General features: G+C 40.9%; 1 protein-coding gene across 23 annotated transcripts in view; it reads left to right on the forward strand.

Moving 5' to 3' along the window:
* The window catches only part of CLIP1 (CAP-Gly domain containing linker protein 1), a 126,641-nt gene that overhangs the window by 21,819 nt on the left and 87,759 nt on the right, over positions 1–17,063 (forward strand). For 21 of the 23 annotated variants that reach the window (XR_006293852.1, XM_043557490.1, XM_043557503.1 and 18 more), the window contains one exon: positions 14,655–14,849. Coding sequence is in view for 22 of the 23 variants with exons in the window: in XM_043557490.1 (XP_043413425.1) it covers positions 14,765–14,849 (85 nt within the window). In the remaining variant the exon portion in view is untranslated. Of the gene's footprint in view, positions 1–8,729; positions 8,860–14,654; positions 14,850–17,063 lie in introns of those variants that run through there. The other 2 variants (XM_043557488.1, XM_043557501.1) reach the window with 1 other exon arrangement.

A 17,063-nucleotide genomic window follows, 5' to 3' on the forward strand; every position in this document is an offset into this window, starting at 1 on the left:
TAAAGTATTGTCCTATGTATTTCCCTCTGTAACAGCCATATGTCCCAATTTTCCTAAATATGTAGGACTTACAGTCTTAAAACATTGACTTTCTTTGAGACTAGGAGCCCTTTATGGGTCCTCTAGGTGTGTTCCCTTTCAAATGTCTCTCTTTAACTGGGACGTCTTTGAGACAGCTTCTTAGAAATGAGCCATCCTGTAAACATAGGTTATAGAAACTTGAAACTGCAAATTTGAAGTGAATTTTAGCTACAGGGACATTTAACTGCTTTAAATTAGTTTTCGTTATTACAAATATTTCTGTGTTTTCAAGATATATTCTTATGCAGGGAGAATGGAATTGAATATTTGATTAAAAAACTTTTTTAGAATTTATTTTTGAGAGAGAGAGAGAGAGAACGAATGGGGGAGGGGCAGAGAGAGAGGGAGACATAGGATCCAAAGCAGGTTCTGCACTGAGAGCAGAGACCCTGACATGGCGCTCAAACCCAAGAACCATGAGATCATGACCTGAGCTGAAGTCAGATGCTTAACTGACCAAGCCACCCGGCACCCTGAATCTTTTTCGAATTCCTATTCCCTCTGCAAGATCTCTTTCATGGAAGGGTTATCCAGGTGGGGTCTGAATGGTAGTGGGTCAGTCATAGCAGAGGGGGAGTGATCCCGGAAGTATCTTACAATGGCAGTTTGGTAGTTTCCTGGGGCACTTGAAACAGTACTTGCTCATTGTGCTTTGCATAGTGTTAGATGGCTCTGGCTTCACTTCCAACCTTGGAATTGATTAGTCTTGTTTTTATTTTGATTTTTCTTTTTTCCAAGGTCTTGGTAATTAACCCATTGGTTTTTTTCCTAAAAGCAATTTTTATCTTTATCTGGATGTTTTTATGAGGCAGAGATAGCTTATTAAAAGGAGTAACTGCAGGGGCACCTGGGTGGCTCAGTCAGCTGAGCGTCTGATTTCTTCAGGTCATGATCTCATGGTTTGTGAATTCTAGCCCCGAATCCAGCTCATTGCTGTCAGCGCAGAGCCTACTTGGAATCTTCTGTCCCCCTTTCTCTCTGGCCCTCCCCCAGTAGCATGTGCATTTTCTCTCTCAAAAATAAATAAACATTAAAAAAATGCTCTCTGTTTAAAAAAAAGTACAGTAAGCTTATTCTATATTTTGAGAAGGGTGTTGTCTTGAACTGTAACCACCATTTCTGGAAATCTGTTCAGAATGAAAGACTGACATTTATGTAATTTCCTGTTAAAATACTGTGTTGTAGCAAGAGAAATTCTATCTGATAGGAAAGTGGGGTGCTTGGATTCTTAGAAATAATAGCTGTTTCAGTGCTTATTATGTACTGGCATTATCCTAATCACTTGGAACTTCCCTAGGTGCTGATCTTTTCCAGTATCTAACATCTAACACACTAAACAAATGTGTACTAAATCTTGATTTCCCAGAGGGTAGAACACATTTTTTTGTTGGGTGGAGGAGAGTATTTCTACTTTCTGGAATACTAACTTGGAGTAAAGCTGACATTCTCAAAACATGCAAAACACACTTCTTTTTGGGAAATACGAAAGAGGATAAGTCTTCTAAGGTTATTTGTTTCCCTGAAATAAATATCTTGTCCTTTTAAAATTTGTTATTTAGGTCAGATCTCAGAGTTAAATCACAAACTAGGATATTAATCTACTTCAAAATTGTTGCTTGAGGCCTGACCTTTTTTTTTTTTTTTTTGTCTCTCAAAATAAACCTGTAGGTTACACAGGGAAAAGAACAAAGCCCTGTTCCTCTCGTGTTGATGTTTAGCAACAAAGCTTCCAGTTAAGTGAAATGTAAACCTTTTAATGAGAAGAGAACCAGAAGAGTTGGTGCCCCTGAACCATCTATGTGTCCTGGATCCCTCCCTGCATCTCCCATTTGAGAATGTACTAGCAAAATAGTAGCTATCTTTGTTCAGAAGTGAGTTTTAGCGATAAGTATTTTACAAATGGTTCTTCGCTTGAAAAAATACTGGAACTATGGCATTAGTCAATGATGTAAATATAGGATTCTGGGGGTTAGTGTATAGTCTGTTGCAGTATTACGGTTTGGAAATTGAGATTATAAGTAATGTGACTGGCTTTAAAAATGGGGCACCTGGGTGCCTCAGTTGAACATCCAACTCTCTTTTTTTATTTATACATTTAGGTGATTTGGATCAGTTTTAGGTCTCCCATCCCTACTTTAAAAAAAAAAAAACTAGTTTTAAATTTATATCCAAGTTAGTTAGCATATAGTGCAACAATGTTTTTAGGAGTAGATTCCTTAATGCCCCTTACCCATTTAGCCCACCCCCCCCATAACCCCCCCAGTAACCCTCTGTTTGTTCTCTATATTTAAGAGTGTCTTATGTTTTGTCCCCCTCCCTGTTTTTATATTATTTTTGCTTCTCTTCCCTTATGTTCATTTGTTTTTTTACCTTAAAGTCCTCATATGAGTGAAGTCATTTGATATTTGTCTTTCTCTGACTAATTTCACTTAGCATAATACCCTCCAGTTCCATCCACATAGTTGCAAATGGCAAGATTTCATTCTTTTTGATTGCCTAGTAATACTCCATTATATATATTATGTGTTGTGTATTTATCTTTATCCATTCATCCATCGATGGACATTTGGGCTCTTTCCATACTTGGACTATTGTTGATAGCGCTGCTATAAACATTGAAGTGCATGCGCCCCTTCGAAACAGCATACTTGTATCCCTTGGGTAAATACCTAGTAGTGCACTTGCTGGGTCATAGGGCAGTTCTATTTTTAGTTTTTTGAGGAACCTCCACACTGTTTGTGTGAACAGTTTTGAGGAACCTCCAACTGACCAGAGTGGCTGCACCAGTTTGCCTTCCTACCAGCAGTGCAAAAGAGTTCCTCTTTCTCTGCATCCTCACCAACATCTGTTGTTGCCTGAGTTGTTAATGTTAGCCATTCTGACAGGTGTGAGGTGGTATCTCATTGTGGTTTTGGTGCATGTTTCTCTGATGATGGATGTTGAGCATTTTTTCATGTGTCAGTTGGCCATCTGGATGTCTTCCTTGGAGGAATGTCTATTCATGACTTTTGCCCATTTCTTCACTGGATTGATTATTTGTTTTTTGGGTGTTGAGTTTGAGAAGTTCTGTATAGAGTTTGGTTACTAATCCTTTATTAGTCATTTGCAAATATCTTCTCCCATTCTGCCGGTTGCCTTTTAGTTTTGCTGATTGTTTCCTTCCTGTGAAGAAGCTTTTTATTTTGATGAGGTCCCATAGTTCAGTTTTGCTTTTGTTTCCCTTGCCTCTGGAGACATGTTGAGTAAGAAGTTGCTGCGGCTGAGGTTAAACAGCTTTTTGCCTGCTTTCTCCTTGAGGATTTTGATGGCTTCCTGTCTTATGTTTAGGTCTTTCATCCATCCATTTTGAGTTTATTTTTGTGTAAGGTGTAAGAAAGTGGTCCAGGTTCATTTTTCTGCATGTCACTGTCCAGTTTTCCCAACACCATTTGCTGAAGAGACTGTCTTTATTCCATTGCATATTCTTTCCTGCTTTGTCAAAGATTAGTTGGCCATATGTTTGTGGGTCCATTTCTGGGTGAGCATCCAACTCTTGTTTTTGGCTCAGGTCATGATCTCACGGTTTGTGGGATTGAGCCCTGTTTTGGGCCCTATACCAACAGTGTGGAGCCTGCCTGGGGTTCTCCCTCTCCCTCTCTCTCTGTAAGTAAATAAATATTTTAAAAAATGAAAAAAGGGGCTCCTGTCTGGTTCAGTCGGTGGAGAATGTGGCTCTTGATCTCAGGGTCATGAGTTTGAGCCCCATGTTGAGTGTAGAGATTACTTAAATAAATAAATAAATGAAAAAAGTACACCAGAACTTAGGTTTTGTCATCTAGGGAAGTGTTGTTCATTTATTACAGTGAGAGAGCCATTAATAATTCTGGGAACTCTTGGAATTGTCTGTGTGCCTTGGATACATTTTTGCTATGTTAAGTAGTTGCACATCTTATTTTATTATTTTTTTGCACATCATATTTTAAAGTTTTTTTTTTTTTTAATTCAAATTTTGGAAACAGCCAGTAGTGTTTTAGAGTCAAGTCCAATGAAGAGCTTTGAGAGATTGAGTAGTCATTACCACTTTGGGTCACCAATAAAGTACAACTTAACAAACTGTCTCTGAAGTTAATTCTAAAAGAGGAGTCAAGGATACTTTTGACCAAAGCAGTATTATTGAGATAACCTTAAAATTTACTCAAGTGATTACATTTGACATGGAGATCCTCCCTGGATGGAGGAGGTTCTAGAACAGTGCTATTCAATAGAACTTTCTGGCATGGTAGAAATTGTTGTATATGTTGCGCTGTGCTTATTGAGCACTTGAAATGTGGCTGATGCGACTGAGGAGCTGAATTTTTATTTCATTTTGTAAGAATTTAAAGTTTAAACAGCACATGTGGCTAGTGACTACCATCCTGGGTAGTGCAGATCTAGAACATTTAGCTTTCAGTGTGCCTTACAGACCAACATGAACAGTTGATGGTAAGACACTCTAAAAATCTTAAAACAGTTATTTTACCAGCAAAAATGAGTTGACTCTGGAATAGCAGAGAATTGCAATTCAAGATAAGCAGGCGGTAGCAAAAACCATAGGCCAGTCCAACAAAGTAAGCACGTTATTCTATGGAGAAGGTGGAAGTTGGGAAGGGTAAGTTTTTGAGAAGAGTCCATTGGAGAAAGACAAGAGTTCAGGGTCATGACTGTTCCTCATTGGCTGAGTGAGGTAGTCAATTTCTTGGAGGAGATGCTGTATACATCTTATGCTGTTGGGGCCTGTAATTGAGGATTCTTTCCTGTTGACAATTGTGTTGGGATTGGTCATTGACAATTCGTGACTGATACTGCTTGAGAACTCCCCCTCCTGGCCTCCTGACTCCATGTTAGTGAGGTTTCCCTTTATTCATGTTCACATTATCAAGGCAAAGTAGTTCGTGGGATTTCTGGTCTGCCCTACTACGTGCAGAGTAGTAGAGAGGCCAGAGTTGTCATGTATGTTCAGTGGTATCTAATTTTTATAGCCCCTGCAAATTTATCCTTGCTAAGGTGTTATGTATGTGAAGGATTTGAGATGAGAACCTTCCTCTGTATTTCCATTTTGATCACTGACTTCAAATGCTCATGGCTCCTCTTCCTGAAATTTAAGACCTACCCCCGGCAGCCCCCATCTGTTACTTGTACCCACGGTTTGAGTGAGTGAAGACTTGGCATGCCACGAGAAAAAGCCTGCCAACCCTTGGTTTAAATCTTTGCTTGACAATGATAGCCAGGTTAAGATCACTGAAATGAACAACTGAAATAAATTTAGGGTTTAAGAGGAAACTCCAGACATCTTTCATTTCCTACCACTAGAATCTTGAAGTAAAAGCTGATCATAGTAAATTTTTTTGATTGAATTCTAAAGCTCTTGTCTGACTTGATTTATTGCAAGAATCTTCTGATGTTAGCCAAACCAAGCTGCTCAGTGTTTTACCCACATGCTTTATACCTTTCCTCCTCCTTCCTCTCCTCCTCTGAAGTCTTTTCTCTGGGACTTCTTAATATCCTGACTACTGACACCTGTACAAGGCTGTTACTTTCCTTTGAGCCCTTGCTGAAATCCTTCCTTGCCATGAAGCGTTTTCTTTCTGCCTTAATCCACTCCATCCTTCCATCTTCTAAAAACACTTCCAGGATCACTGCATGGTTTGGTATTTCTTGTAAGTTACATTGTAATCTTAGTTATTTTTCATATATGTGGGTCTTTTCTTCCCAACTACATTATAAACTCCTTGAGTTTAGGTCTATGCATGTATTTTTCTGTCACCTGTAGCAATCACCAAGTATAATCTTTTAAAATACTGATACACTCTGGTGTGCATGTAGAATTATTGAAACAATTAAGATTATTTTCCTCATTCATTTTTTTTTCTTTTTTTAAATTTTTTTTAATGTTTATTTATTTTTGAGAGAGACAGAGACAGAATGCAAGTGGGTCAGGGGCAGAGAGAGAGGGAGACACAGAATCCGAAGCAGGCTTCAGGCTCTGAGCCGTCAGCACAGAGCCTGATGTGGGGCTCAAATCCACAGAGCTGTGAGATCACGACCTGAGCCAAAGTCAGGCGCTCAACCGACTGAGCCACCCAGGCGCCCCTCATTCATTTTCTTTTTTTTTTTTTAATTTTTTTTTTACATTTATTTATTTTTGAGAGACAGAGGGAGACAGAGCACAAGTGGGGGAGGGGCAGAGAGAGGCGACACCGAATCTGAAGTAGGCTACAGGCTCTGAGCTGTCAGCACAGAGCCTGATGCGGGGCTCGAACTCACGGACTGCAAGATCATGACCTGAGCCAAAGTTGGATGCTCAACCGACTGAGCCACCCAGGCACCCCCCTCATTCATTTTCTTTAGTGAGGATTGTTTATAAAGTACTGTGGGGAATATAACAATGACTAAAAGACAGTCTGGTGGAGCGCATAGACGACACACACAACTTAGTGTGCCAGGTGCTAGGAAGAGGTACAGATTCAGTACTACAGGAAGTTACACATTTTCATTGGTGAGCATTGGAGAAGGGTTTGTGGGGCAGATGAGTGCCTGAATCTGCCCTTGTGTAAGGTTTCAGCAGATGGAGGTAACTAGACTTGGAGAGGGCATTCAAGGCTGAGTGAACCACCTGAAACAAAAGCACAGAGGAGTGAAACGCTGAGGCTTCTGTAGTGGTATTTGGGGAATCGGACACGTGGATGGTTCATGTGCATGTAATTGAGAAAATGAACCTCAGGTGACTTTTATCGATTGTTCGGCATTGAGTGGTTCTTGAATGTAAGCATCAGAATCACCAGAAGGGCTAAAAAATACAAGCAGCTGGTCCCCCACCCAGAGTTTGTTTCAGTAAGTCTGGGGTGGGGGAGGGCCCTGATAAGTTTCTAGGTGATGCTGATGATGCTGCACATTTTGAGAACTAATTTGGAGTACCATTCCATCTGATAACCAACTTAGAGAAATGCCTGGTTTACATATATAAATACCCCAATATTAATGGATAATTGTGTTCTTTTTGCATTATGTACGTAAAGTCTGCCCACAAATTTTAAGTTCAGTTGTATCACTCACCCGCCAGCACAGCGCTGTGCCAGTGGTAATACAGTAGTAAATACTGTACTTGCTAACTTGGCGTCCGCATCTGTGACTCTCTGAGCCAGAAGCACATGCTTCTGGAAGCCCTTAGGGAATGGGGGTTTTCAACCTTTGCAACTCTAAATACAAAGCACAAATGGATAGAACAGCAGTTCTCAACACTTTTTTCCTTAGGACCCTTTTACATTCTTAAAAATTATTGAGGTGTCCGGAGAGCTTTTCTTTATTTAGGTTTTATCTATTGATGTTTATACCATTTAGAAATTAAAGGTGGAAATATTACTTCATCAGAAATTAGAAATCCATTACAGGTTACATAAATTTTTAATGAGTAACTTTCTCTAAAATAAAAACTTGAACGAAGATGGCATTGTTTTTACATTTTTGCAAATCTGTCTTTAATAGAAGACGGCTTAATAGGAGACAGCTGCTTCCTCATTCGATCTGTAGTGAATCGTTTTGGTTGATGCACATGAAGGAAATTGGCCTCAACGGATGAAGAGGAAGGGAAAGGAGTATTTTTAAGAGCATTTTCAGATAGTTATGGATTTTCTTCTACCAAAATTTGATAGGTTGTAGTTTATTAAAAGTGGAATCTGAAACCATATGAATGAACTTCTATTGTTACATAACAGTCCATTGGTTTAATTTGTGCTTTGAATGAATATTTTACCCATGAGTGATTTTGTAACATTATGCATTGTCCGTTGAAAAAGATTGATTCACTGAGTTACGGCACATTTCCATATTCTGGCACATTTCATTATAATATCAAAAAATTACATTTGTTAATCCTGTTGATTTCATCAGAGAATTCTTCAGTATTGGGAAACTGTCAAGCTCACAGTGGAGGATATGTTTTCCAAAATTTGAAGTTTCTCTTGAATACCTAGAATTTATCTTTGTTTTTTTTTTAAATCTGTGCTTATATTTATTTAATTTATTTTTGTAATTTTACATCCATGTTAGTTAGCGTATAGTCCAACAATGCTTTTAGAAGTAGATTCCTTAATGCCCCTACCCATTTAGCCGATCCCCCCTCCACATCCCCTCCAGTAATCCTGTTTGTTCTCCATATTTAAGAGTCTCTTATGTTTTGTCCCCCTCCCTGTTTTTATATTATTTTTGCTTCCCTTCCCTTATGTTCATTTGTTTTTTATCTCAAAGTACTCATATGAGTGAAGTCATGATATTTGTCTTTCTAATTTCGTTTAGTGTAATACCGTCTAGTGCCATCCGTGTAGTTGCAAATGGCAAGATTTCCTGCTTTGTCAAAGATTAGTTGGCCATACACTTGTAGGTCCATTTTTGGGTTCTCTATTCTGTTCCATTGATCTGTTCCGTTGATTGTCTGTTTTTGTGCCAGTACCATACTGTCTTGAAGTATGACTTCAAGCTTCTTATACAGCTTGAAGTCTGTAAAATTTATCTTTGTTAACAAAGATAACCCTTCCTTGAAGGGACAGGGTCACATAGTTCATTTTCAAGAGAATGTCTGCCAGATTACCCAAGCCTCAGTAGCCATAGTTGACCAGTCATTTTTTTCAGGTACAATAGGTGTTCCCTAAAGAAGTGGCTAATTGAGCGTGTTTCTCTGTTGTACAAGTTCTTCTTTGAGACGCAGTGGGGCACAGCTGAGGTGCTTCCTGTCTACTTGCCATGTTCCTGCAGAGTATTAAAAAGGCATGTATTTAAGGGTTGGATTTCTTTTAAATTTTTTAAAATTTTAGTTTGTTTATTTTGAGAGAGAGAGTGCACAAGAGCATACTACCTCTTCATTACAGCGGAGGACGGATAATTTCATACTATCCCTTCCTGTGCTTCTGGGTTCACCTCATTTAGCCCAATCCTTCACTCCTTCTTTTCTTCCCAAACTCGAACTCATCTTCTGTAATTCAGGTTGTAATGATCAGTCTCCTATGTCCCCATCCTCTTCTGTGAACAGCCTCCTTCCCTCCTTGCCTTATCTGACACTTGCCTCTGAAGACTGCCTCCCACCTCCCCTGTAGCCCTCAGGGAGGTAACTCAGGGCCAGGCTGGTGTGATTGTTGGCCTAAACTGCTTCTCAGGCCTTCAGAAGCCCCAGCTCTTCTACCACCTGGTGTACCCCTGCAGCTGACTTGCCCTGACCTCAGTCTCTCTCTCTGATTCGTTTTAACTTCTCCACTCCCTTTATCTGTGGACTCCCTCGTCCTTTGTAAAATCGCTTCCACACTCAGGCCACTGTGTTCCATCTCCCTGGTCAAAACCTTGAAGCTTCTCACTCTCACCGTCACCTCTTATCTCTCGACTCAAAGGGGAGGGAGCATTAGTATCCCTTGGGAGTGTTAGCAGACCCCCGAGGCCCCATCCCAGACCTGCTGAGTCAGAATTTGTAGTTTAACAGGATGTCGTTAAAGCACCTGGTACCCTCATTATTACCACCCTCCATCCTGTTGAGGTGTCTCATCCCTCACTACTTTTCGCCGTCAGAACTACCCTATCTTCACTTTCCTTCACCCATCTCAGATTCCCTGTCTCATTTTTTTAAGATTTATTTATTTTAAATTAAAAAATACTTTCTTTTTTTTTTAAACGTTTATTCGTTTTTGACAGAGACAGAGTACGAGCGGGGAACGGGCATAGAGAGAGGGGAGACACAGAATGTGAAGCAGGCTCCAGGCTCTGAGCTGTCAGCACAGAGCCTGACATGGGGCTCGAACCCATGAACCATGAGATCATGACCTGAGCTGAAGTCAGAAGCTTAACTGACTGAGCCAACCCCGTGCCCCTAAAGATTTTATTTTTTAAAAGTAATCTCTACACCCAACATATGGCTTGAACTCACAACCCTGAGGTCAAGAGTTACATCCTCTGGGGCGCCTGGGTGGCGCAGTCGGTTAAGCGTCCGACTTCAGCCAGGTCACGATCTCACTGTCCGTGAGTTCGAGCCCCACGTCGGGCTCTGGGCTGATGGCTCAAAGCCTGGAGCCTGGTTCCGATTCTGTGTCTCCCTCTCTCTCTGCCCCTCCCCCGTTCATGCTCTGTCTCTCTCTGTCCCAAAAATAAATAAACGTTGAAAAAAAAATTAAAAAAAAAAAGAGTTACATCCTCTGCTGACTGAACCAGCCAGGCATCCCTCCCTGTCCCTTTTTAATCGCTCCTTGTTTTTCCCTTCCATTTTAATTTAACTGGCAAAATTTTGATTATGAGTGAACTTAGCTCCCCACCTTCCTGGTACCTGTGCCTGAGCAGAAGCTTGTTAGTGGAAGGAAAGGTTAGTAGAGGAAAAGGGAGGCTGGTTTCGCTTTAAGTTTGTGACCGCAAATCTCATGTTCACTCTGCTGCTTGGCGTTCCTGCTATATTTCCCCAGTAAGCTCCCATTTCTTGCTCAAAGACAAATATTTTTTGTGTTCAGCTTTCATTCTGAGCCTCCCAGAGGTCTTCCTGCTTTTTGCATGGGCCCATGAGAAAATGGAAGAGTGCCTTTTTCATAGTAGTTTCTCAGGAAATGTTTGTTGAATGAATGGATTACTATCTTGGAGGAAGATTGCCTTCAGAGAGCTGATCTATTACACAAAGCACAGGGTCTCAAAAGTGCCACCACCACTTCTTTGACCTTGAGAAAGCCACTTAACTGCTCAGACCTTCGTTCTCTTTGTCCATGAATGGACAACCATTGATAACCGGTCACCTACCTTCCAGGTTATTTTGAGATGCAAGTAACTCAGTGTTATCTTTGTGCTTTTGGCACTCTTGCTCCTCTACACGTGTCTATCATCTTAGTAAGACTGAGTCCTAATGTTTTTCATTGTGGTGTGCGGTCCTTCCTAACTTTGAATGTTAGGTTCAGTGGAAAGAACTTGGGATTCTGGAATCGGGCCTACTTGCTGTTCATATCTCTGCTGCTCAGCCAAATGACCTCAGGTGGCCAGTCATTAACAAGTGAGGAAATACATCTGTTAATCTGAGGTGTTGATTCATTTGTTACGAAAGGACAGTAATTGTTGATCCATAGAATTATAAGCCTCAAGTGGGATAATAATATGCATACAAACTATTTCTAGATTATAATACTGTGTGTATTATGGTTTGTACATTTTGGGAGGGTTTGTACAGAGGAGAAGGGTGGTTTGTCTTATTTGAGGTCCAAAACTCTTGAGATTCGGTAAGCACGAACATCAGAAATTCAACTACCATCAGCATATTAGAGAGTCAAGAATGTCTTTTTTTTTTTCTCTTTTGCATGTATTTTGGAAGTGATTAGTTTTGTTTTATTTATTTATTTATCTATCTATCTATCTATCTATTTATTTATTTATTTATTTATTTTTGGGACAGAGAGAGACAGAGCATGAACGGGGGAGGGGCAGAGAGAGAAGGAGACACAGAATCGGAAACAGGCTCCAGGCTCTGAGCCATCAGCCCAGAGCCCGACGCGGGGCTCGAACCCACGGACCACGAGATCGTGACCTGGCTGAAGTCGGACGCTTAACCGACTACCCCACCCAGGTGCCCCTGGAAGTGATTAGTTTTAAGGTGACATTCACTGACCTTGAAACATTATATGGAGATGTTGCTTCTTGGTCATTACGATTTGTAGGTACCATGACCAAGACTTTGATCTTTTGTTTCTCAGTGAATTGATTTTTTTGAAGTAAGCCTGACCTGCCATTCATTAATAATACATGAAGAAGAAACTTGAATTGGGAGATTAAAAAACCCAGCATTGGGGTGGTGTTACTAATTCTTTTATCGAGACAGACTAGACTTTTCTCCTTTGTTATATCTTGGTCACAGTTCCCTGCTTCGGGATTCAAATGACTCGTATGGACCAAGAGGCAGAGGCATTCAGTTAGGCCACAAAGTCTAGACTTGGGTTTATAGCTAGCTAAATGTAGGTTCCTAATAACCACATGCTCTGTTCTTTTGACTGTGGCTTGTAGATGCTCAGATTTTTGTGAGCTCAGGGTGTTGAGCTGCAAAGTTTGAAATTGGCCGAAGCTTCCTAGTTGCTGATTATGGTGTTTTTCACAATCTCTCTTGAGGGAGGAGCGCTTGACCAGAGCCCAAGAACTCACTGTTCTGCCTGAGTGGAGTATTTTAAGGAGCACGTCATGCTCTCTTACCATCGTAATAACTTCCCCAGGACCATTGTGCTCTGTCTGTTCTGTTCTCACCTACCTGACCCTTTCACCTTATAATGTTGGACCAGGCAGTTTCTGACCTTAGCCTGTCCCCACCCTCTTCAGATTCTCTGCACACGTCAGTAGTCTTTTTCAGCTTAGAGGGGACTCAGCCATTCCCTTCCACCTAAGGCAGTAGCAAGAACAAGTACATCTGCTTGAGACTTACAGGCTGTGTATGGTGAGGGTCTGACAGTAAAGCAGGTGGCTTCAAACCTGACTCTGAATCAGCTCCCCACCCTGGCACATGGACTCCCACACCCATTGCCACCATGATGGCAGGGATGATGATGATGGTGGTTATAGAAAGGAGTCCTGGAATTTTGTATTAATAGTCAAGATTGGCAATCATTGTCTTCCAGTAAACAGTGGTTCTTACTCTGTTAATCAGAATCTTCAAGCCACACAATTTACCTTTCACATTATTAAAAACACCTTGTACCATTTTGGACCCTTTCAAGATTCATGGGGAATCTGCAGATGGAGCCTAATGAGGCAACTGTCTTGGTTTGATTTCTGTCCAGTCTGATTGTCTTTGAACAGAAAAGCTGACATGGCTGTATTCGTTTCCTAGGGCTGCCGTAACAAATTACCACAAACTGGGTGGCTTAAAACAACAGAAATGTGTTCTCTCACAGTTCTGGAGGCCAGAAGTCAGAAATGAATGTGCCAATAGTGTTGGGTCCTTCTGGAGGCTCTGAGGGAGCATTCCTTTCAGTGCCCGTCCCTGAGATTTTGGTGGCTGTCGGCTCTCCTTGGCTTTGGACACATCACTGCAATCTCTGCCTCCATCTTCTTGTAGCCTTCTTGGTGTGCTCTCTTGCTCTAATAAGGACACTTGTCATTGGGTTTAGGGCCCAGCCAGGTAATCCCCAGGATGATCTCAAGATCTTTAACTGAATTACATCTGCAAAGACTCTTATTCCAAATAAGGTCACATTCACAGGTTCTAGATGGATATATCTGGGTGGGGGAGGGGTGGGCACTGTTCAGTCCACTCTAGGGGGCATAGCAGGCTCTTCTGACATCCCCGGCCAGATTTTTTGCTGCTGCTCGTCATTGCTTGTAAGAGAGACAGACTGGCAGGGGCGCCTGGGTAGCTTAGTCAGTTGAGCGGCCTACTTCTTCTCAGGTCATGATCTCCGAGTTCACGAGTTTGGGCCCCATATCAGGCACTGTGCTGACAGCTCAGAGCCCGGAGCCTGCTTCAGATTCTGTGTCTCCCTCTCTCTCCGCCCCTCCCCCACTTGCTCTCTGTCTCTCAAATAAATAAACATTAAAACAAAACAAAAAGAATGGCAGAGTGACATCCATCTGTGCTTCCTCATCCCAGCTCTACTAGCAGAGAAAAGTGCAAAACAATCATTTGACAAGAGAGTCAGTAACATTTTTCTCATATTCTGTTTTTAGGTGTTATGTCTAGAAATCTTTTCTCATATTCCTAAATTCCTAAGTTTTTCTCCTCTCTTAGAATAAGACAAGATCCTATTTTGCCTGGGCCCAAAAATTGCAGTTTCATACCTGGTCTTGAGTAAATCAAAAGTGTATTGTGTTTCTCTGTAGATAGGACAGAAACAATTTTCTTTCACTTCCCAGATACGGCTTTTTCTTACAGAGTTGGAACCTCTCTCTAGTTTGACATGTATATGGTTTTGTATTGAGCTTTGCATAATTCTGTGAACTTAAAAAGGTACATTAATACCAGCTTGTGGTCATAAAACTTGAGCAATATACAAATGAATGCAATAAAAATTTGAAAGCCCCCTTCTTTTCCTTTTTCACATTTTTCTAAATCCTGTTATGTGGATGTGTGGATTTTAGGCACTGTACTGAGCTGGTAATATTAGGTAAAGAAAAATGAATGTATTGCTAGGCTCGACTACTTGTTTGTAGGGTGGTAAACTGCTTCTAAATCCATTTCAGCCGCATCTTCATGTCTTTATCTAGAGTTTTCTAGGTTACGTGTGGAGATAGTGTATCATCATGTATAAAGAAAAGTTTAGCTTGTGAAACTGATTTAATAATAGATGTTATTTCGGGGCGCCTGGGTGGCTCAGTCGGTTGAGCGTCTGACTTCGGCTCAGGTCGTGATCTCACAGTTAGTTTGAGCCCCGCATCTGGTTCTGTGCTGACAGCTCGGAGCCTGGAGCCTGCTTCGGATTCTGTGTCTCGTTCTCTCTGCCCCTAACCCGCTTGCATTCTGTCTCTCTCTCTCTCAAAAATAAATAAACATTAAAAAAAAATGGTAGATGTTATTTCTGCTTTCTTCCTCCTATAGATTCTAAATTCTGTTTATATTTTTCTTTTTGCAGGTTTAACCCAGAGACTGACTTCACCATAGAAACACCCATAGTTATATCAATGGTTGGGGCAAGATAGTGGCAACAGGCAAAGGAAAAATAGCTTTGACATCCTAAGGACAATGAGTATGCTAAAACCAAGTGGGCTTAAGGCCCCTACCAAGATCCTTAAACCTGGAAGCACAGCTTTGAAGACACCTGCTGCTGGTAAGGCTTTCTGTTTTCCCTTAGTAGAAGTCAATTAGAATCCTATTTGAAAACTTTAAAAAGACAGCCTTATAAAACTTCATATTCTTGAAAATATTTGAAAAAGGTTTAATTAAAAGACCTGGAATTTTATATCCAAAAATCTTAAAAAAAATTTTTTTTTAATGTTTATTTTTGAGAGAGAGACAGAGTGCGAGTGGGGGAGGAGCAGAGAAAGAGGGAGACACAGAATCTGAAACAGGCTCCAGGCAGAACCCGATGAGGGGCTCAAACTCATAAACCGTGAGATCATGACCTGAGCCAAAGTTGGATGCTTAACTGAACCACCCAAGTGCCTGTATATCTAAAAATCTTAATAAAGAGTTTACTTTTCTTGTAGGTTGTCTTTTTTTTTTTTTTTTTTGTAACTTAGTTTATTTAGGGGTACTTGGGTGGCTCAGTTGGTTAAGTGACTGTTGGTTTTGGCTCAGGTCATGATCTTGTGGTTCGTGAGTTCAAGCCCCACATCAGGCTCTATGCTGGCAGCACGGAGTCTGCTTGGGATTCTCTCTCTCCCTCTCTCTCTGCCCCTCCCCTGTTTGCTCTCTCTCTTGCTCAAAATGAATAAATTAAAAAGAAAATAAACTTAATTTGTGAAGTGTTAAGTGTTAAGATACACTACTTTGTTTTTCTCCCTGTGTCATTTTTAACTCATCTGGGCCTTTCTCCTTGGGGTTTAGGGATGTGTGGAGAAAACAAAGAGGAGTCTGGTTTAAGAGATTTGATGACACTAACCGATCTGAAGTTGGCCATTGGTTTCAAGGGAGCAGGCAGTACAGTGGCCCAAATCTGGCTTATGCAGGAAATCATCCCCATTTCATAGATGAACCCATGCCCTTGACCATCTTCAGCCTCTTCCTCCTCTGTTCTCCATCTCCTCCTCCACCATTTCAATTTATATCCCATAATGGCCACCTAAGGTCTTTAATAAGAGAGACAGGAGAGGGTATCTGATGCTTGCTTTTATGGTCTTTTAATGTGATTTATACACTATTAGATAGGTTATCAGCCATCCCAGACAGATGTCCACCGTAAAATATTAGTCCAACCTTGTTTCTTTAAGTTTTTCCATAAAACCTCATTGATCTTTCATGAGGGCAGGGATCTTCGTGGTGGTTTTTTTTTCCCCACTACCCAAATCCACCCACATACGTGGAACATTGCCTAGCTCATAACAGGAGCTCATTAAATATTTGTTGACTGAATAAAGGTCCCAAATTATTTACATTTTGTGTAATGAGGATAAACCCATGTTTTCCTGTGTTTTTATCAGAGAAGCCATAAAACATCCTAGATGAGAGGCAAGCTTTGCTTTGGCATCTCTTATTCTCCTTCCCCTCAAAATCCTTTCTCTCTTTAGGACCCCTTCAAATGCTGCCCCTTCCTTGAGCCCTTCCACAGTTATACTCACCCTTGTTTTAGACAAATTAAAAAAAAATTCTTTTAATGTTTATTTATTTTTGAGACTGAGACAGAGCATGAGTGGGGGAGGGGCAGATTGAGAGGGAGACACAGAATCCGAAGCAGCCTCCAGGCTCTGAGCTGTCAGCACAGAGCCCGACTTGGGGCTCAAACTCATGAACGATGAGATCATGGCCTGAGCTAAAGTCAAATGTTTAACTGACTGAGCCACCCAGGTGCCCTCTCACCCCTGTTTTAGAATTGTTTTTTTCACTTTTAGCATTTTTTATGCACACCCTTTAGCATATAAAGTCCTTGGGTGCAGGAGATCAGGAGAAATTCACTTGGTTTCCTCAACAGTATTCCACACACACTAGTTGGTTTGTTGTTGTTTTTTTTTTTTTTTTTAGAGTCAAGCAGCCTATAAACATTAAAATTTAATATGCTTAAAAGGAAATAATTACCAGTTTGAGCACTTTTATGAGGATTGTTTTTCAGAAACTCATGGTTTCAGCGCTCTGTCAGGAAGAATTGTTCATGTACAAAGCTGGAATAGATTCTAAAAAACTGGGCTGGCCTGTCTTTGGCAGATGATTATCTGTTTGATCTGAGAGCGTCTACCGTCTTCTAAAAACAACAACAACACAAACTCTTCATAAATCAAAACTCCACAGTCTCCTGTGTAGGGTAAAGGGATGTTCCTCCTCCTTAGGCCGTCCAGACAATTCTGTTCTTTGATCTGTGCATGGTTCACTCTTTCTGTTGATCAGGCCT

The sequence above is a fragment of the Prionailurus bengalensis genome, chromosome D3, assembly GCF_016509475.1.
Source record: "Prionailurus bengalensis isolate Pbe53 chromosome D3, Fcat_Pben_1.1_paternal_pri, whole genome shotgun sequence".
In the NCBI taxonomy this organism is placed as follows: Eukaryota; Metazoa; Chordata; class Mammalia; order Carnivora; family Felidae; genus Prionailurus; species Prionailurus bengalensis.